At 38.6% G+C, this 23,002-nt stretch overlaps 1 protein-coding gene across 1 annotated transcript in view; it reads left to right on the top strand.

Annotated features, from left to right (window-relative positions):
* glra4a (glycine receptor, alpha 4a) overlaps window positions 1–19,232 on the top strand; it is a 45,193-nt gene extending 25,961 nt beyond the window's left edge. The window contains exons 2-9 of the mRNA XM_035669419.1: window positions 232–362; window positions 1,694–1,761; window positions 3,094–3,317; window positions 4,657–4,739; window positions 8,512–8,649; window positions 9,028–9,242; window positions 11,993–12,142; window positions 18,417–19,232. Of these exons, the coding sequence (XP_035525312.1) occupies window positions 232–362; window positions 1,694–1,761; window positions 3,094–3,317; window positions 4,657–4,739; window positions 8,512–8,649; window positions 9,028–9,242; window positions 11,993–12,142; window positions 18,417–18,713 (1,306 nt within the window). The 3' untranslated portion in view covers window positions 18,714–19,232. The remainder of the gene's footprint in view (window positions 1–231; window positions 363–1,693; window positions 1,762–3,093; window positions 3,318–4,656; window positions 4,740–8,511; window positions 8,650–9,027; window positions 9,243–11,992; window positions 12,143–18,416) is intronic.
* Window positions 19,233–23,002: the final 3,770 nt, after the last annotated feature.

Below are 23,002 nucleotides of genomic sequence, written 5' to 3'. Positions count from 1 at the left end.
CCCAATATTTACATTAGTTGTGAAATGGCAAAAATACTTGTGTCTAACTGATGCACCAAGAACAGGCGGGCTGGCTGAGGCTGAGAAGATGCTCCCTGACGCCCAGAGATTACACACCTGAGCACGCGCACACACACACCTACACACCTACACACCTGTTTCCCAAATATTCTCCCTTTTCTTTCTCTTTGTATTTGTTCCCACTCTCCCTCCCTCCCTGGGTAATGTCAGACTGAGCTCCTGTAAGGAGGAGATAAAGCCCCCCGGCAGGGCAGGACCACAGCTGTCGCCTTCTGACTTCCTGGACAAGCTCATGGGGAGAACGTCAGGATATGATGCCCGCATCAGACCCAACTTCAAAGGTAAAGTATATGTCAAGTCAGACGATCACAGTAGCCCTCAAGAAAATCCAGTAGAAAGCACAAACACTAGAAAACAAAACAAGACCAGTGGATATGTGCTGTATGTTAGAAACTGTGGTATGATTTCAGTTGGGCTTTAAAAACGAGATGATTCTCTGGCATGTTTGTGTCATAAATATTGCTTTTTTTCAATGATTTCCAGGCGGATTTATGTACATTTATGCGAGATGGAAATCAGCAATAATGATATCCTCTGAATGTGTGTGTAATATTGGATCTATAATTATCTGCATCACATCTGTGTGTTTAGATTTGACTGAGTTATGACTCCAAGTATGATTTTTGACGCAAATTGCAACAGTCGGGTGCCAAGGGCTTTAAAGTACCTTAATTGCCTCCATGAGCTGTGTGTCACAGCTGCTGCTGCTGCACCAAATGCTGACCATGTTGATAAGCATGCAAAATCAATGAGCCAAAGTACAACAACTAATTTCCTGTTGTTTGTAGAACACTGGCAGACACCTGTCCCCTTCACCTCAAGCAATATTTTATCCCCTCACAGTCGAGAAATCTCTGGGTTTCGGAAACAAAAGCATTCTGGTTATAAGATCATGGTTTTGGTTAAATGTTAAAAGCAATAAAAAGTCAGCATTTATTTTTTCAATATTAAACCAAATGCACAATCTTTCCTAACCATAACCAAGTCCTTTAAGTGCCTACACATAACCATAAAAAACATTAGCCATACTGTAGTTGCTAATAATCAGTTATATTGCAAGAGCTGCTTCCAAGATAGTGTAGAGAAAACAAATTAAAAAAAAGCTTCCTCGTTATGTTGATAAATATTTAATTTAGGTGATGTTTCTCCTTAAATTTTGGTATGTACACATAGAAGCATATAAACATGATGTCAACATAATTTCAAAAAGGTTTCACGCTAATGACCCCAAAATGTGGGCAGACACCCCTCTATTGCGTTCTTTGCTTTTAACAATGCCAACATTTCCCTAGATTCCCCAGAAGTTTTTTTTTTCTTCTTCTTTAAGTTTGTTTTAGTAAATGAGATTTTGTTGGCTGTAATTTCACTTGAAGTGACAGACAGCAGGCTCTTCAACAGCCGAAGTGGTGCTCGCATGACTTCCGTTGAAGCAACATTTTCAATCACAGTTACTGCACGAGGATAAAAACTAATAAAGAAACTGCTGTAAAACCTAAAAAGCCATAGGATTTATATAATATAATATTAGGTATTGTTTTATGTGAACAGCAGTGTGATATCACAAATCTCATTTGATGGGAAAGATGTGTTAATCCTGTTTTTCTTCCCTCAGGCCCACCTGTGAATGTCACCTGTAATATTTTCATCAACAGCTTTGGGTCCATCACAGAAACCACAATGGTAAGTAGACCTTAGAGATATAAAAAAGTTTTAAATATGTTACAGAGGCAAATGTTTTTACATTATAACAACATTATGTGTAAAAATCTGAATGTAGTTTATTTGTTTCTAGACATGATTATGGAGCATGATCTACTTGTATCCCTACACAGAAATCGTGAAACACTCCATCCTCTTTCTTTCCTACCAACTTCTTTGCTAATCCACTCAGTGCTGAAGCTATTCCCTCATTTCTGGGTTTCCTGGAGCATAACAGTGCAACCTTCAGACACCAGTGGGTCACTGAAGTGCTGATAATGAACTGTCCACTCTGCAATTAAAATGAAAAATTGAGAAAGTGAATGAAAACGGGTATGAGAGAGAGGACGAGGGGTTCAGGGAGAAATGTCTGTCCTCAAGTCCGCATTTACAGTGTTATAGCTGCTGGGTCAGCACAATATAGCAGTTGAGTGTTTAAGGGTGTCTGAGGGAGGGCCAGAGGGTCAGACCTCCAGTCAGGTCAGCCCAGAACGACAACACTAATGATGTCATTGTATGCACCGGTGAAGCATGTTTTTTATTCTGATGAATGAAGTGAAAAGCAAGAATCTACAATGCCGAAAGATGGATTCTGAATTAATTGCGCAGATTAGAATTCTAATTTAATTACTCATGTATGCTGGCTGCAGGCAGGAGTGGATGTGTTCAGTACTTGGCCTGGCTTGCATTGCCAACCCTCTACTCACCAGCAGCAAATGGCTGCAATGGTTGAACAAACATTACACCATCTTATTCAATCAGTTACTTTGGTAAAATCTGATGAATATGTTGAAGCGAGGGGTGTTTCAACAAGAGTGATGCCTTATTAACCTCAACCACTAAGGTTATACAGAGATGCATCAGCCATAAAAACTCTCATCATTATGATTTGGAGATCTGTGAACATTATTTTTATATACAGAAACATTTGTCAAGTACTTCACTTATTGTCTAAGAAAATGTAATTTTACAAATCAGGAATTTTTTGGTTTCAAATCCTCCGAGACCAATTTTTCATTATGAACACTGAATCATACATCATGATGCTGCACATGCAATGATATAATTCACAAGTATTATGTACATGTACATGTATTATAGATGTAGAAAGAAAGGGGAGGTTTCATAATAGTTATATTTGTCATAGAGTACAACAGCTTTGATCAGCTTAAATTCATGATCAGTGCACTCCAATAGTGACCAGTAATAGAACATTCCCATGAAATCAGTACTGGAGAATGATCCAAGCTCTATCTATACTATAACATTCACTGGTGATACATTTTCCATTAACTAGCCTGAGTTCTTCCACAGGACTACAGGCTCAATGTATTTCTACGGCAAAAATGGAATGACCCTCGCCTGGCGTACAGCGAATACCCAGATGACTCCCTTGATCTGGATCCATCCATGCTGGACTCTATCTGGAAACCTGATTTATTCTTTGCAAACGAGAAAGGAGCCAATTTCCACGAGGTCACCACCGATAACAAGCTGCTACGGATCTTCCAAGATGGTAGCGTTCTGTACAGCATCAGGTAACAAAAAAATAATACTCCCAAAACTCAAAGATTGGAGCCATTGGGTACCAATATGGCCAGTTGGAGAATGATAGCAGGGGCTTAATCAAGATGTAGCTGCAGTATGATGTGTACAATTCTCTCCATAATAAATAACAAATACAAAATAAAGTGAAGAAAATTAGTGAAACTTGGTCTGGTTCAATGAAGCAGATGGCAAACAAATCCCAACAATAACTAAACTTCAGTGGACTGCAAGTCTCCAACATACTGAATGGATGCAGGCGTGGAAAAAATGCAAATGTAAAGTGCCAAGTTTGTGAATTTAAAGTCTGTTTATTTCATGACACTTTACACTGGATGGGAAATTTGCAGATAGATTATTAAACCATAACATAGGAGGAGACAACACCTTTTTAGTGCGTGCTTGCATGTCACAAGTTTCCATTTTACTGATTGATTGTGGAAATGTAAATAAATCAACTTGTGAAGGCACAACTGCAGTTGAGTAAGTAAATTTCAGGGATGAAAGTAAGAGGAACACACTTTGTTTTGGTTCCAAACTGGTAATTTTGCCTATGAAAATTAAATAGGATTTTATTATTTGTCTGTTTGCTTTACTAAAAATGGCGACAGCTTTTGGAAGAGGGAGAGACATATGTGGTACTCAGAGTATTGCAAATACAGATAATCACCACCTTATTCCATTGATTTGCTGTGTCCTCTAGATTTACTAACTATGTTTTGTAATTATGGCTCTAAATACATGACACAATTTAGGCAATGTTCGGAGAGTCGATCACTTGAGTATTTGTAATTTGTTCTTCGGCTGGTGAAAAAGATATTGTGTCATCATAACACAGTAGCAAATGGGTGCCTGTGTGTATACTGCTGGCGGCTCTTGTCTCGCCTCTGGGCGATGTATTACAGCAGGTAATTACACAGCTTTCCTCCAGACAGACTCCCAAATAACTCTTTCTCTCTCTTCTTTGAGGATTCTTGAAGGCTTAATGCATCAACACCACAACAAATAAAAGTAGGGATGCCTACACCAATTAGTTTGCCATTAATGTGGTGCGACAAGTAATCAAATGGCAATGTAACTCAATATGTTTTCCAATCTGTTTTTTTTTAAAGGAAAACCTGCTTAGTTTTTTCATTTGTCCAATTTTATTGTATAATCCTCCTGTTTCATAATTTGCTAATTAAAGCAGCTTCTCACTGATCTATTTCACTGCTCTTTTAATCAGTTAAATCATTTCTCCTTGTGTTTGGTGTCTTTTCCTTGAACCCTTTTGTGCTTTTTGACATCCCTTATTGCTCCTCTTCTCTTTCCCAATCTGTTTTTCTATCTCAGGCTGACTCTTACCCTGTCCTGCCCTATGGACTTGAAGAATTTCCCAATGGACATTCAGACCTGTACCATGCAGCTTGAAAGCTGTGAGTCTTCTTCTTGTCTTCCTCTTCCTTTTATCTCACTTTCCTCTTTTTATTCCCCCTCTTTCTGATTTCCTACCTTATGCCTGGCTTGTAAAGTGTCTAACCTTGCTATATTCCAAGAGATAGGAATTGTATCTGAATTATACATTTGTCTCATTATTGGGATTATATTCCATCAATGTGGAAAATGGATCCTTATCTTCTGTAATTGCATCTTGTGTGTTGGTGGTTATTTGCGCACTTGCTAAACTTTTCCCCCGAACAGCAATTATCCAATCAAAGGTGGTGTAGTAAGAGAGTTACTGTACTGAAAAAAAAACTACAAGTGAAAAATTGTATGGATTAAACAGTGTGTCCGTCTGCTCCGACGAAAGCTGCAAACATTAGTATGTAGGGCTAACAAGCTTACTACCTACAGTAAACCCTTGACATGACTTCCAATGCCACAGCCATTATTGTGTCTGATTACAAGCTACAATAAAGAAACCTACATCCACGACAATAACATACTGCCATAACACTTTTGACCATCAGACAATGGGTTTTAACTTTTCTTGATGTTACGTATATGGAGCTGTCGACAGCCCGTATAAATGGGGCCAAAGAGGCGAATGTTAATATGTGGCTCACTACGGCTGATGCATTGAAGGGCTCACTCTGATCCTTGTGGTCCATTGTGTACCTGATCTACTTTACCTGGCAACTTGAATCACTCAATAGGTCTATATTAACTGTTCCACAAGCTCCTTATTTTTTTATTTTTTTATTTTATTTTTTTCCTCTTTTTGTTATTGCTGTTTGTTTGAGCCACCGTGTCTCATTTTATTTTATTATAATACTTTAATTCTGTGTGTGTGGTGTGTGTGGGGGGGGGTGGTGGATGTTAACAGATATGTTCCGTGGCTGTACATCATTGTTTGTTTTGTTTTTTAATGAAAATAAAATAAAAATTTGAAAAAGAACATACTGCCCTACTAGAAGCCAGTCATGGATGCTACAAGATCAGAGTTTAACCTAACATTAACAGCTTTTGCCAAACACTTTGGTTAGTCCTCATTCTAAAAATGTTTTTCTCATGTGACGTTAAAGTATTAAAAACTGAATTATTACTGATTTACATAGTTCTTGTTTTAAAATGAGTTGTGTATAAAAGAAAGTGCAAGAAATGTACAAAATGCATTTGAAACCTTTTAAAAATGTTCGTACATTGATAAAACGAAGAATAATATTCTCGCCTTTCAGTCTTGCTTCGCCTTTAGCAGAGGCCTATCTGTCCTCATGAAACCAATTTCCAGGATATAAATAATAAAACTTTAATTTTCTGTCCCTTTTATTATATGTGACCCACCCCTTGTGCCTAGAGGTGACCTAATTTCCTGTCAAAGGGACAAAAGAATTTAAGTCTAGCAAGAGGGAGGGAACAGAAGGAGCACTTGTACCATAAAGTCTCTGCACGTTTTCAGAAACATTTCTCACAAATAAATAAGTGAAGCTAAATGCTGGTATCTCTACCTGCACCCTAATCTCATTCAATAAGACCAAATGTATTGATTTGTATAGAACTAGTTACTCCCTCTTTCTACAGGAGGCAGCATGATATATTTCTGCAAATTAATACAGGGACAAACCGATCCAATACATTTAGTATGTCAGCCAGCATGAAAACAAAAATATAAAAGACATTTCCCCCTTTAGGTGTGTAAGGGAGGATAATGTGCGCTTAAAGCAGCAGTGTGTCTGTGTGTTTGTGTTTGGGGAAGTGTATCACAACACACTCCCATTAGAGGAGATGTAATCATTTCTGATTAAAGGCCTGGTGAGGATACTTGGCCTTGTGTTGACAAGTGCTAGTACAACACCCAAGGGTGTGATCACCTTGGCTACAGCTCGATTTTAAGTGTACATCAGCGGACATCATAGGTTTTACTGCTACTGCTGGAGCCGTGGAAACACCGTCTGCTCAACATGAGAAAGCGAGAGAGAAGCGGGCGATAAAAGAAAGAGAAGAGTTATCTTTGGGGTTTGAGAGAGCCAAGGCCAATCTTCTTTCCTGGCCTTTCATGCCACAGGCTTATAAAGATATATAAATAGAAGCAACCATAAGATTCTGCCTTATTCTGACACATCAAAGTCCTATATATGCAGCTTATACCACTTCGCTTTGCCATGAGCCATTAGTGTCCAGTAACCTCAAATCTACTTTAACTTGAACTGCAAGTGCAAAGCAAGACTAAGACAGCAAATCTAAAGCATAACTGTAGCTGCATTAAGATAATGGCTTTCATTAGGTGCACCGCTTTTAACATGAAAAAGAAGACATGTAACAGTCATTACTCTGCCTTACGAATTTAATTTATTTTATTGCACCTTGAAAACTGTCAGTGATGGTTTGACTCTTTGCTGTAGCTGACAGAAGAATATTTCATTATCTTAAGAAAGCATTGGTATTCCCCTTGCTTGTTAGAGCGGGATGTGTGAATCACAGTGTATTTCCCTCATGAAGAAGATACGTGTTTTGGTGGTGTTATTTTTCAGGCATGTGGTACGGAGATAGGTAATAACATCTTGAATAATTGATGTCTTTGTAACTCAGACCCTAAAGGGTCCCAGTAGACACCAGTGTTTTTCAGATGTGAAAGGAATCCTGTGTTGTTGTATGTGTCATGCATTTTTAATACATCTATGATCGCACAGCTGGGTGAAGGAGTGCAACTGTCAAAAAGGAGAAGGCAAATCAACTGTGTGTGGACGCTAAATAATTATTAACTGCTGTGAGTGTGCTTTACTAAACTGTATATTCACTTGCAAATCAGTATATATTCCATTATGATACAGTTTGTATATCACTACTGGTGCGCATGGATGGTAGTGTGAATTGGAAAGATTACATATACTAATCAGCTCAGTCTGTGTTAGCACAGTATCTCCCACTGTCATAGGCAGATATGCTCCTCATGTCCCACCCTTATTCTGTAACCTTCAAGCAACCACAACAACATGAATGTAGCTGTGGTGGGTGACCTTTACTGTGACAAACATGATGGCAGAGGGTAGCTGGTAGCTGGACAGATGGGCAAAAGCGACATTACATCACCACAATTGTCCAAGTTTTTCTCTCTCTCTCTCTCTCTCTCTCTCTCTCTCTGTCTCTCATTAGCCAAGGTTTCTTGTGTTTCTCATGCACAGATATTATACCATGGTAACAAGATCCCAGTTAGAGTTGGGGTGTTGGAAAGAAATTAGGTTAAGAATGAGGAAGGGAGTGATTATCACAACAATAGTGATAAGAAAATAATATTTAACAGCTTATGCAGAGATGCACTTGTTCTTCTACAGTGTTTTTAAAATACACAGTAAACTGCATTGCCTTTGTACTACTTATAGCATGGTATGGTAATGTTTTTTCCTCATCATCATCAAATACATTGGTGATAAGCTAATATTACACAGTTATGAGGATTTGACATGTCTGTGATATTGTACATTAGAGACTGTCTAGGCAGAAATGATGAGTAAGATATCCTCCTCTTTATCAAATTAATGTAATTCAGAAAATGTAAACTAGTAAAATGCGTGCCATGATGAAATAACGAGAAGAATAATATCTTGCCAAAGTTTGCCAGAATTAGTCTGAAACGATGTGACAGCTGTATGGAAGGAATAGTGTTCATGGTTGATTCTGTTCAGCATAATCAGAGCTAAAGTGACACATTTCTTACCATTTCTCCCTTATTTAAATATCATCTCTCTCCCCTCTTTTCTCTTTTCACAGTTGGTTACACCATGAACGATTTGATCTTTGAGTGGCTGTCTGACAACCCCGTTCAGGTGGCTGACGATCTCACCCTCCCCCAGTTTGTGCTAAAAGAGGAGAAGGATTTGGGCTACTGCACTAAGCATTACAACACGGGTACATAATGAATTCCATTTAAGGTGTAGAGAAACCAGGAACCCTCACTTTGGAAATCTAAATTGTAATTGACTGGTTCAGCTGATTTCTTCTCCAGAGGAATGTAAAATGAGTTAGTTATACGATAGAGATTCAACAACTACAACACTGAATCCTGTTGGTTCTTGATTTAATATACATATGACTTGCTGGAAGGTTAAAAGAAGAGTTGTTTTCACCAAAATGTAATTTGAATACACCTTTATTTTACTTTTTACCATACATCTACAGTTTTTATTCATTATCCCCACAGTGTAATTAAAAATAATTGTTTATTACTCAACAATTAAAAAATGTTTTAGAGCAAGACAATTGAATGTACCTTTAATGTGTTTGCAGGTAAATTCACATGCATTGAGGTGAAGTTCCACCTGGAACGTCAGATGGGCTACTACTTGATCCAGATGTACATCCCTTCCCTTCTCATCGTCATCCTTTCATGGGTGTCTTTCTGGATTAACATGGACGCTGCACCAGCCAGAGTGGGTCTGGGCATCACTACTGTACTGACGATGACCACACAGAGTTCTGGTTCAAGAGCCTCACTGCCCAAGGTAGGTCTGAAGACTAAAGACCAAAATGTATGATGTTTGTATGCAGGGGAAGGTGGATTCTGTTGTAGGTGGACTATTTAGTATACTATACTATTTAGTATACTATTCTAAAGGTCAAGTTTGTAACAGTTAGGACGATCTATTGTAATATAATACTAATAATAGGTATGTTTACATTGTTACAGATAATAAGAATCATTGTGTTTTTGTTACCTTATGATGAGTTGGTTTTATCTACAGAGGGAGCAGGTCCTCTTCTATGGATGCCGCCATGTTGAACCACCATATATTTCTACAGTAGCCCAGAACAGACAAACCAAACACTTGCTCTAGATAGGGGAGGGAGAAGTGAGGGAGTTGACATATCCTGCTTGCTGTATGTCTGAAAATCAAATAATATATATAATATAATAATGAAATATTGGTCACAGAAACCAATATATTTTGTAACTGTAATCATACTGTATGCTTTTCTCCCTTCAATAAACAATGTGTATGAGAGGAAATAGCGTTACTTATTGTTATCAGCTCCAAAAGAAAGGTCAGGGGAAAAAAATAAATAAACAGATGGCCAGAGTCTGAAACTTGTAGACTATTCTGACATTTTTCTCTGACATATCCCCAAAAAAGTGATACATGATTTAGAAATACCATTGCCTTTCATACCTGATATTTCCAGACAAGCTGACAAACCCAACCAAAATCCTGTATGAAAAAAGTGGCAGGCGCACAATGAAGTTTTGGACTGCAAAGTGTGTACTTTTACTAAAGTTGGGTAATAGAGGCATTTGGAGGGGGTTTTGGAATGGGACGACCTACTATAGCGTACTTAGTCATGAAATGCTGACTTTGCACAAGGCAGGTCCTGATTTAGAGACTCACTAGGGAGCAGACAAACAAGGGCCAGGTCGGGTGAGGACACTTGCATGTGAAAGACATGCAGGGCAGGGCACACCATACCTGGGAAGAAAGTGAGGGAGCAGGGGAGAGACATATTGCATTATACCATCATGACAGTAGATACTTTTTTCCTGATTAGTTGGCAGGTGTCCATTAAAAATGTGTTTTAAAATACCATGACGATAGTTCCAGCCAACAGTTTAACAGACGTTCTAAATCAGTGCACAAGGTATATTAAAATTACTGGTAACCATAGCAACAGGATTTCAGCCAGTGGTAACGCTCACTGGTGGTAGTAGAGACTACATTTTGACCCTGAGGAAGAGTTTTTTTTATTTATTTTTTTTAAACTTCATTTAACTTGGGAATAATCACTGAGAGCCAGACTCTCTTATTCAGGAACGCCCGGCTCACATTCACACAGCTGAACACATTCTACACACAATCTGCCCACTGCAACCAGTCTTATCTACTACTGAGCAGCTCCACTGGAGAAGTTGGGGGTTAAGTGCCTTGCTCTAGGACAACTAAGTGGTGGTAATGAGGGGGGGGCTGTTCGTTTCCTCGTTTTCCATGGTTCCTGAATTTTTTGGCTTGAGAACCCGTAACATTAAGAAATGTCTACTCGAGAGCCATGGTCACAGTTTTTGCCTTAATGTGGGTGTGAGTCATACCCCTTTTTGCCCGAAGAGGCATAGATATCAACTTGCTTTCAAAATTGGAGTGCCTAAATATTTTGGAATATTGGAAGCAAATAGATTTATTTATTTATTTAGATTTACTTTTCTTGGGGACCCATTGGGGTTCCACTTTGTTGAGTCACCACTGGCAAGATGCAGTCAATACGCATTGGTTTTATGCTTAATCATGTAGCCATGATAACGTAAAACTAACAAAACCAACAAAAGGTCCAGTGTGTAAGATTTAGGAGAACATACCGTCAGAAAAAGGAATACACGTAATATTCATACATAGGCATGTTTTTGTTACTGTATAATCACCTGAAACTGAGACAATGCAACTTAATCGCAAGATGCTAAAACAAAAATCCTACACACTGGTCCTTTAAGGCTTCAATAGTGCTTGTTAACCATGGCTTGTTTAACCATGGCTTGAACTTGGCCTGTCCTGCTGCAGTGTATATAAATACTACTAATGTACTTCACGTAAGGTTGTATATGAAATTCACCTCTGTGTTTGAACATTAGTGATTGCCAAGTAATTGCCTGAAATATGAAAAATAAAAAAAGGATAACCATCAAGGAAATGGGTATTAGATTTGATATTTTCATTTAATTTAAATACTTTTATTAAGCTTATTAGAAAACTTAGTCAGTAGGTGTTAAATTGCATGTTAAGACAGTGAAAACTGACTACGATGTGTTACAGCTGGAGCATGAGACTGTAATGAAGTGTTGATTAAAAGATGGCTTCCAGTGTTCACAAGAGGTACGAGTTTGTACCCTACTGATGTGTCATTTCCTGTTTTTTTCCCCCGCAGTTTGCCGACTGTTATAGATACAGCGGTAACAGTCAGCAAACTGCTGCTCAATTGAGTACAGTTTCCACACAATGCTTGCTCAGTGGGCGTTGTTGATTTGCTGTGACATATCCTCTCTCATGAACGACCCGGCCAGGGCTCTCCCCAAGTCTTAGCCGTGACCTGTCTCATGGCTATGTGTCAACTGCCCACATCCCACTGACTCATTATAAATCTTGGCCATCCCAAAGATGTGTGTCATTATGTGCCAGAGGAAGCTGAGGGATGTGTAGTTTGTGAGCAACCCACGGATTAACCATTAGCTTCATTGATTGGCCATTGATGACTCTGTGACCTTGTCTGTTCCCAGGTGTCCTATGTGAAGGCCATTGATATTTGGATGGCGGTATGTCTCCTGTTTGTGTTTGCTGCCCTGCTGGAATACGCAGCAGTTAACTTTGTCTCAAGGCAACACAAGGAGTTCATCAGGCTGAGGAAAAAGCAGCGGCAGCAAAGGATAGTAAGTGTAAATCACACACGAGCTAAAGCATGGTTATATACATATATGCACTTAAACATACACACACTGACACACTGTGCCACACATTGTAGCAGATTCTAAAAAAAGTAAGCACAGGGAGCGCACACACTCCACTTCAGTCCTTGTCAGCTTCTATAACATTGACTTACGCCTCTTGTTATTGTGGGATGCTGTATATTTAGGAACTGACAACATCAACACGCTACAGCTGGCTGTCATATTACATGAGGAAGATCTGCTCATTTCAGTTCAGCTCGTTTCCATGCTGTGCACTGACCTGTGAAGAGCCTTTCTGATCCTTTCCCTCTGTCACTACATTTGACACAGAGCAAAAGCCTGTGGGAGTGGGAGACCTAACCCTGCATTCAGACTGCAACACTGATACATTTCTGTATTCTGACCTGTTGTGGGCAGCGTGAGACACTTGGACTGAACTGGTCACTGCTGTTGTATAACATAACTTTTTTAACCATTTTGATTAGTAAATATGGGGATATCTTTAAAGTGTACCAAATTCTAATAAGATACGCATTAATGCCCTTACAAAAACTTGATTTAGAATCTGGCTTTCATGGGGAGCCCATATTTCTACATGTAAGTATGCCGCTTTCTTTTTTTTAAGTGATTTAGCTCACCTTCATGCATGAATCATACGTCAATAAAAGCCTAATTTTACGCATGATCCATGAATATAGAGAAAAATAGAATGCATGGCAAAAATAGTATATTTTCAATATTTTAGAGATCCCCAAAAATTTCCCAAATCACATTTTAAGGGGAGCTCATGCTCATTAAGAGGAATCAAGCTCCCGCTGGCTCCCCTGTAGTCTGCACCCTGATTCCTACATTGCAAAAGCTGGATTGGTGCATATGACTGTATGACATTGAGTTTATTTTTTCCCAACAGAGCCTTGTCCACTTTAAGAGAAGAGCAAAGACAAAAACAGAACAGAAAGAAAATTGATATAAAATAACCAATACTGTTCCACTTTGGGCAGAGTGATGCAGCATGTACAAAAACAGAGAGCACTCTTCTGCCCTTATATCCTAACATTTTCAACTCTACCGTCTCTCCCCCCTTAACCCTCTGCTTCCCACTCCCTCTTGTGCACCAGGTGGCAGATATCACGTTGGCATGCAGCTCTTTCTGTAAATCTGCTGTCATGTCTGAATGAAGCTGTGAGAAACATGAATGTAAAAGTCATGCTGTCATGTCTGAAAGACAAAAAGTCATCACTTTAACAGATAGATGAAGCTAATAATGCTACATATTCCACGTCTGGAAAGGGAAAGATTTTTCACAACCTGTCAACCCAAAAGTGTTTCATATTAATGTCTTATTACGGATATATAAAGCATTAACATTATTTCACCCTGACTTTTAGGAACATTAGAGGAGGTTGTGTATTTCAGGTTCTATCCATTTGGTGGCCCCTGGAATTTCTTGACATGTACCCAGATCCAGATTTTTCATATACGTTTACAACCTACCTATAATTATTTCCATTCCTGCTCCGGAGGATTCTTCCATTTTCTTTCCCCATTTTTGCGAGTTTTTGCCTTATCTGAATCAAGGGTTTTGTTGTTTTTTATCTTGGCATTATTTGTCTTCCAAACAAATATCCCCTAATTTGGATCCATATCTTGAGCGACAATTATCAAGGAAACACACTTGTAAGTTGAAAAAGTGTTTACAGAAAGGTGTGAGACCTTTTGTAACACTGAGAGGTTTGTCTCAAGAGAAACAGACGGCACATCTTGAAAATCCCATTAAACAGCTCACAGGCTGGGCAGCCTCCCAGACTCATGGCAAAGTTCCCTGAAAAGGCAGAATAGTCCAGGAGATTTACTGGGCAGTCTGCCCTCCTGCATCAATACAAGACAGAGAAAATGATGGTCTGTAGAGGAAAGGTCTTTCCCTGTCCACATCAGTTGCAAAATTGGGGAGTTTGAGGTTGTAAACTATCCATTTGAGAGTTATCGATGCATGAACTGATGTGTTGTACTAGAGAGGTTTGCAATCTGATGGAGTGTACAAATCCCAGACTGAGCAGCTTTAATCATTGCACTTTGTGTTAGCCAAACAGCTATATACATGTATATCCAGACAGCCTAAAAAACACAAAAATAAAAATAGAGCTTCCATTTATAGTCTTTACAGAAATAACTTGAACAGGCTCCTTGAGGATCCTTCATTCGTCTTCAAAGCCAGTTCCCTAAACTTACCGCCGCAGAAAATGTCCTGTATTATCACACTCACAGTTCCTCTTTAATTAAAAGCTGAGAACGTCTGCCTGAGTTTGTTGTTCAAATATGAAGTTTGCATCTTTTATCACTTTATTTTTGGCACAGCACAGGTAGATTTTTCATGTAAATTAAACACAGGGAATTCTTGTTCCCAGCTAAATGTGAAGGCCCATGTCCAAAACTAATTATGAATTCAACACTAAGGAATTTATCTTACAAAAGACAACCAATATCTTGTTCTACAACAGAAGATAAAATAAGGAGCAATAATGCTTTTTTCAATTTGTCTACCTTCCTTTCCACTGGAGGTGTTTGCCAGTCAGCCTGGGAGTGTTGAGTCGTTGCGGAAAGTGAATGACATCCCTGGTAACATCTCAACCTACAGGAATCTGAATCAGCACTGCAGCGCCTGTGCCAGGGTAAAAACTGAACCCTATGTCAACCCTGACCTTCAAACACAGTTTTTGTCCAGGCCCCTCCCCCCACCCGTCCTTCAAACCTGAATACATCCTGGCATCTCTCCCACAACGCAACCCGCTTTGTGCTGATCTTGCTCCATCACTAAAGCCCTCTCTTTCTGCCCTTCTGCCCCTTTATACCTAACTTGGAATTCTTGCTCTTTGTCCTTTCCCAATGTGTTTTTAAAGGCTAATTTAAATTCAACATACATTTCCCCCTTGTTCTCTCCTCGTCATCCAACTTTTAAGTTCCTTTTTTTTTCCCAGGACACTCCAAGACTCTTGGAATTTACTAAAGGAAGAGAAATAGTTTTGTTTTTAATTTTCATCATCTAGCTACCTAGCTTCATCAATCGTCTAATAGACCTTTTTCACAGCAGCCATTTTGACAGGAAAGCTATACGTCACATTTTCACGTTAAAATGTCTATAAACACTAGTATAGTATACTAAATAAACACTAGACTTATGTTATCTGTATTTTATTTAGTGTTGTACTTACTTTATACCAAATGTTTCCAACAATGTTCAAACCCAAAGAAATCTTTATTCAGGTTTTACCAGTTGCCTGTCGATGGCTTTGAGCATGCATCAGCGTTGTGGTTGTTTGCCAAAAGCTGTCATAAGTTGACTTATCTAGTTTTAAGCCCCATTTTATGTAAGCCAACATGCACAAAAGCAGCACCATGACTCTGTCTGACACGAATGGAACAGAACCTTAAGTAGTATCATCAGTAACATCTGTGTTTACCCTACTATTCTATTTCAAAATAGCTGCTGTGAAAACGTCTAATAAAGAGAACTAGTTCAATAGTTTTGGAAATAGGCCTATTTGCTTTCTTGACAGGATATAGATTGATATCTTTCTCATGTCTGTGCATGAATATGGAGCTACAGACCACAGTTGGTAGCCAGTTAGCTTAGCTTAGCTAAGCATTAAGACTGAAAACAGGGGGGAAACTGCTAGCCTGGCTCAACTAAATCTGCCTACCAGCACCTCTAATGTTCACAAATTAACAGGTTTGATCTTGGTTGTTTAGTCAAGTTTTTTACCTTTGGACAGAGCCAGGCTAGCTGTTCCCCCTCATTTACAGTCTTTATGCTAAGCTAAGCTAAGCTAAACGGATGCTGGTAATAGCCTCATATTTTCCAAACATAAAATGTGGCATCAATCTGATGCAACTCTCAGCAAGAAGTAGAATATGCACATTTTCCAAAATGTCAAACTATTACTTCTAGTTTTTACAGTTGTTTTAGTTTAGCCTTAGCCATTAATATGAAAACCCTTTGACTGTCACTGATCACTCCCTGAAAACAGCCACCTCCACAGTAACTTATTCTCCACAGTGATAATCAGAGCAGACTCAACTGATCTTATTCCAACAAATCACAGTATGTAGGTGCTGCTGGCAGCACAGAGCACAAACGATGAACACCTATTATCTTTAGAGAAACGCACCATTAGACTTTAGCACATGATGTACTGTATCGTTTAGGAAGGAGTAGGAGGGATAATTAAGCTGTGCTAGAAGAGCTACAACTCCCTGTGTCCCTGTTGTATGGTGCGATTTGTCATTGGGAACACATACTGTATTAACCATGAAGTTACTCACAAACAGTCAGTGGCTTAGTCTTTAGCTAACGGTGAAGGTGCAAACAAAGGGCAATTGGCAGAGATCAGAGGTAGGGGAAGTTTAAATGAATATACTTTGCAAGAGAAATTTAACAGTAAGAGACAGGTGGCGACAGGTGTGAAATACATTAGTAGCTTTGAACCTTTGACAGGAGCTGGTGAGGTCTCACAGCCAAGTCTGTCCAGCACAGAGATGTGAAGTTCGGCAGAGTACCAGAGAGCTGCCAGGGTCAGTGAGAGAGAAACAGAGAGAAGGGGGGACACAAGGATCAGAGCTTTCAGGGCACTTCACACTGACTACTAATCATCCAATTTAGATCCCACGTCTTCACTTTCCCCTGCTAAAGTGAATCTCTCAAAGTGTCAGAGGGCTGTCAGAGTTAAGCTGTGTGTCTATTAATATTCTCTTCAGAGGGCGGGAACAGTGTCTCATTCACTGTAAAAAAGAAAAAAAAAAAAAAAGTCCACACCATTCATCAAAGCATAATGCCAAGTGCAAGCTTTTTTTGGTGGGGTTGAGATCATGACTTTTTATTAATAGGCATTTTGAAAGGTCTATCATTCTGCAACTTTGAAAAGAGCTGGAAAGGAGAGATGGAGGTTAATTTTTTGATTAACTTTAAGAATTATAATTTCCTTTCTGCCTTGTAATGATGATGCCCTCCGATTCCCCTCTTTGTGTCACTTTCAAAAAGCTTGATTGATTAAAGAAACTTTATCTGAGGCTAGTGCCCGTTTTAGCCCCAGTTTGTGACTATCATGTGTTACTATTACAATCACAGAGGTAAGCAGCCGGTTCTCTTAAAAATAAAAACACAGCGATGTTTGAAGGTTGCTTAACAATGCTTATGGTTATGATTACTAAAATCTTCAGCTGCACGACAAAAAAATATTTTTAACCCAAGCTGCTACTGTATTTCCTAATCCAAAGATGGTAAGCATTTAATGCTGCTTAAAGGTTTCATATGTAATATTATGAAGCTTTTTTTAATTTATTAAATCAAATGAGTGAACAGGTTGTAATGCAACTTGAAAAATGTGATCTTCCCCAAACTTTTTTGGTTGCCTTTGGATAGATATTAGTTTCTGTGTAGGGATACCGACCGTATTTTCTGCAAAGATCCAAAGGAACATGAAGTTTATGGACGTTCTCGTGTAGCTTCTCTCTCAGCTTCACTACATTGTCAACAGTGTGCAACAGCTTAAGTTATCTTATAAATGGAGTCCGCTAACGTCTACAAACAAGTCCAACACAAAGTCCAAAGTCAAAGCTAACTAAGTGAGCTAATTACTGCAAAGCTTGTGAAATATATTCTCAGCTAGCTTGATCAAGACTCCCATTGCTGATCTGGTTAGCTTGCAATTTGTAGGCTACTTTATCATCTGGCATTGCGGTGCAGCAGGTTCCATATATGTTTCATAAGTTGTTTTGTAAAAAGCAAGGACATATTTCCAGCTATCTGGATTAGAAAATATTAAGAAACAGGTCAAAAATCTTTTTTGTTGTGCAGTGGAAATGTTTGGAAATACCTTTAGAACAGTGCCAAGTGTTGTTAAAACACCATCTGGGCCTTTCAAAGATTGCCAGGTATTTATTTTTCAGAGAAACAAATGCTTACCTCTGTGACTTTAATGCACTCTAATGACAACACAAGAGGCACAAAATGGGGCTAGTGCTCGTTTTAACACACAATCACAGACAAATCTACTGTATTTAATAGGCTTCATCCCTAAATTCAATGCATTTCTTCTGTGGATGTTCTCAATATGTTGCACTCTGTGGCCCTTTTGTGCTGCTACAGTCCAAAATGCATTCAGGAATCCACCACTAAAGGAAATGGAGATGTAAAAAGCTGTAAGCCAATTCTTGTTGACAGCAAGAGGCCAATCTGTTTCCCCTATGCTTGACTCCACAGGAGGAGGAACTGGTGAGGGAGAGTCGTGGTTTTTACTTCCGGGGTTACGGACTGGGTCACTGCCTGCAGACCAAAGATGGAAATGCTGTGGAAGCAGCCACTGTGTTCGCCCCCCCACCGCCTCCTCCAGTTTCCTTGTACGACGGAGAGGTACTTCATAAGCGTTTTGTGGACCGGGCCAAACGCATTGACACCATATCCAGAGCAGTCTTTCCCTTGAGCTTCCTCATATTCAACATCTTCTACTGGATCACCTATAAAGTGCTGCGACACGAGGACATTCATGCAAATTTGTAAAAACGCTCTCTGCAAACCCTAGTTACTACATTTTAGGTTTTTGTTTCTCAGAACCAAAACTGCCTGTCAGATCTACATTACAATGAAGAAATGTTGTCAAGAGGCATATCAGCTTCTTAAAACCATTGCTAAAAACTTTGTGCTCAGGTGCGTCTTCAGGATCTCAGACGAAGAATGATTAAGCAGAAAGACAAGGTTAAGCTGCATGGATTGAGGCTGGTGTTGTTAGTGATTGCCCTCTAGTTTCTGTCTTGGTTTGATTCATCTGGATTACAACAGAGACAAAACACTGCTGGTTCTTGTGGGTTTATGACCTTTGTTTGAGTTGATGAGAGTTCAGAGAAGTCGATGTTGATCCTGGCTGGATGAGACATACTGACTTGAATTTACTACGCATCTTTGAATGAATGTTTTTGAAAATTCAAAAGATAATGGGTTGTTTTTGTACACCTTTAGATTATCAGATAGGTACCTATGGGTGCAGGGGGGAGGAATGGGTCTTTGATATTTATTAATATTCAATAGGTGGTGATAATTCAATTTAGAATATATATATATATACATACATGTGTATAAAGTGTATATAAACAAGCTGTTCATTAAACTGCACAAAGCACAAATATGTATTTCCTTTTGTCTAAATTTAAATAAATTGTTATTCTGCCAGGAAACCAGAAATGATTTGTTCCTCTTTAAGCTGAAGATTCAGTTTATTACTTTGAAAACGGATGCAGGGGTCGTGCAAAGGAATGCTTTTTAAGTGTTTAAGAAATTCATTCAGAATAACTGCATTAAACACAATTACTTTTCTATATCAGTCATTTAATAGACGACATCAGGTCCAAATCCCAAGGGGGACAGTCAAAACCTTAAACCGAAGGTGGAATTAATCAAATTCTTCAATAAAGCAAATTGTAAAAGCTGCAGATGCAAAATAAGTAATCTGTTCATATCAGTGTTTCTTCTTTCTTCTTTTCTTCGATCATGACTATAATTGTCTGCTGTAAAACCATACTTGCATCATTAAACTGGGAGCAATCTGGACAAACTTCTTGAGAAAATTACATAAGAGCTGCCATTTCTTTCCCAGTCTCAAGAGTGGCTTTGAAGGTGTGGAAATGCAGGGCTGTGGTGGAGGGGGGGCATCGCCAGCGAGGGAGGACAAATGGGTTTTTTTAAATGGGAAATCAGAGGGTTGTTTTATCAACTAATGAGTTTGAAAAGGGCTTGGTGTTCCACTGCTAATGACAATGAATTCAAAGAGGCAGCTGGAGCCTACTGTCCTTTTGTCGGCAATCCTAATCAACCCCTCTGTATTGTATGGTTCCCCAGGTAATGAAAAAGAGTGTGTGTGTGTGTGTGTGTGTGTGTGTGCACGCGCACGAGTATGTGTGTTTTCTCAAACATGCCTTTGTTTCCATTTTATCCTCTCTCAGTTATATTGATATAGATTTTTAAAATGTATCCAGTGTTCCATATTATCTTTTTCAATCACAGCCTATTGCACTTGAGTAAAAGCTAAAATAAGGGGGCTCTGTTGCAGAAAGGGTTGGTGGTATATCTTTGGAGCATAAATAAAGACATAATAATAATAATAATAATAATAATAATAAAGACAAGACAAGCCCACTTATTGTCACAGATAACGAAGGAGTAGCTTGATATATTCACTGAAATCCCTCACACTGACAGCTTATGTAGATTTATAAAACAGAATGTGAGGGCATGCAAATGTCAAACATTGGTTGTTGCTAGTCACTGCTTTCCCAGTCCCTACTGTAAAAAATAACAGCTCCAAACCTTGGATTGGAGACATTTCTTGTCATAGAGAACACACTAAAAACCATACATGACATCTGTATGCAAATGTAAAAAAACAATACCAATACTTGTTGACTTAAGTTATAACTAATGACTTAAGCAATTGTTAATAAACCATTTTTTAAGGTTTTATAGATCAGTTATAACCCATTAACACCAGCAACATTTGGGTCGCTAGGTTCTGAAAAATCCCTCCAGCATGACACTTTCTTTACCTTACTATCTCTTTAGTGCATCATGAAGACACTTCCAATGGATCTTTTGACCACTTATCTTCTGGAAAAGAGCATTATTAATGACTTATTGACATGTATAGCAGTTAACCAGATTGCTTATTAAATTACCAAAAATTATGATTTCATTATTACCAAAAAAGAAACCAAATTGCTTGTAAAGCATTTGAAATTACATTTGATTTGTTTGAACAGTGCTATTTAAATAAAGTTTGATTGATTAATTGATACATCTATAAAATCGGTAAATTGTGAAAAATGTTAAAGCTAAAATGTCTTAGAGCTCTATCTTCAGATCTTCAGGTGTTTTGTTTGTGCAACCAACAATTTAAAACTTAAGATTTTCATGTTTTCTTTAGAAGAATGTGTCAAGTGTTGCTTTTTTTAAAATTCTATTTAGAGTTTTCCATTTTTCAACTTAAAACACTAAATTATACTATGATAGATAAATGTCCTAGGCCGAAACAAAAACAGTAGTATCATTAGTTGTAACATCACCTTAGCAACTACTTTCCTTTGACTGTAACTCAGTGATGAGATTGTTTCAGTCATGACGACAAAAAACAGCACGTTTGTGGCAATATAAGAAGCTTTTCTAAATCCACAAACCCTGACTGACACACACGCAAAATAGGCCCACAATTTCTGGCACATTACGCTTCATCGGCACTTCCAGAAAATATGCCCCCTCAGAATGCATATTATTTCAAGCACACTGGAAGACTGATGGATTCCAATAACGTAGGATCTTCACTCGGCCGACCGGATTCACGCACAAAATCCCAAAAATGTGATGACACTCCCCCGCTATGCTCAGCCTGTCTCCTGTCACAAAGCACCAAAAAAAAATAACCACTGCTATCAAACTGTCTTATCTCTAAAGCAATCCTCCAACAGAAGGATGGACCCAAATGAGAATATTAAATCCGCATTGTCCCACAAGCTTTCAACGCCTCTGACGTTGTGCTGTGTGTAGCTGCTTAATTGAAGACCTACTCTAAGGAACGCTTTGCTGATGAATGACACACACATAAATCATCAGATATAAATGAACATACAATGAGCAGGAGAGCACATTTGATGTAGCTCCTGGTCATCATGTCCAAGGCATGCCCTTGCTGTCTCCCTCGGGGGTAATCAACATGCTTTCCCCCCTCCTCATTTCAGCTGAATGTCAATGGTGCCAGAGCTAAAACTGATGTGTGAGCTTTGAGAAAGCAGCTCGAGATCTGCAATCAATACTGCTGTCCCTTAGAGCACCAGCTTCTTACCCTTTTACACACATACACAAAAACATTACTCATATGTGTAAGATTTTCACACTTAATGAAAACAGCAATCAGTGCTACATTGTCCAGTTTCAATGGTTGGCTTTTCTCCTTCGTTGCTTGGTTGATTTTTTCTGATCCGTTTATAGTGAAAACCATTTCTTATGTCTATCATGGAAATTGTAGTTCTTTAGCATCTTAGCAACTGTAATGTGAACACAATTTTTTTTGTTGAACTATCATTTAACAACAGATTAACATTCATGGCATTTACAAAACTACCCAGAAGCATTAACAACAGGTACAACTATAAAAATATTAGAATTGCAGAATAAAATCTGTAGTACCAAACATTAGAAATGTCCCTGCATCGAATCTGTGTAGCCTGGTACAAGTGCTGGATGAAGAAATAGCAGCCAAGGGGAAAATATTGGTTTCTTTTGACAGTGATGTATTAATGAGACGACGTTACACATGTCACCTTTAAATATATGAGTGTAAACAGTGGAAACTGCTTGCTCCACACAGCATTATGGATGCAAACCTTGTGAATGTCACCCAGCATGTGAAAACTGATATCTTTGCACTCTAAATACACATTTTTCTACCACATGGGTGGCGTAAAGGTTTAATGCAAATTTCCATAACTTAATAAATAACTTGTCTTATTAGAGTTTATGTATATATTTTTAAATCTTTATGGCATTGTCTGTAAACATTTTAAGAATTAAGATTACTGTTTGGATGATCATTTATATTGGTCCCATGTTTGGTCCCTTAGCTATTTTTCAAATGGCAGCACCAACATTTCAATATACGGATGCAGCTTAATGTACACATAAGCCTAACGTTCAATGAAATTGCTCCACACTCAGCCCCAAAAAAGATGTAATGTCACAGTTCTGATGTGGGCTGTAAATACTGAACAGCATGATGACAAATTGTAAACAATGCAATGCTGGAGTTT

This window comes from Morone saxatilis, unplaced genomic scaffold, assembly GCF_004916995.1.
Source record: "Morone saxatilis isolate NCDOM2014 unplaced genomic scaffold, NCSU_SB_2.0 Contig22, whole genome shotgun sequence".
Classification (NCBI taxonomy): Eukaryota; Metazoa; Chordata; class Actinopteri; family Moronidae; genus Morone; species Morone saxatilis.
Note: the sequence above shows the minus strand (reverse complement) of the source record. Positions and strands in the feature narration are given on the sequence as shown.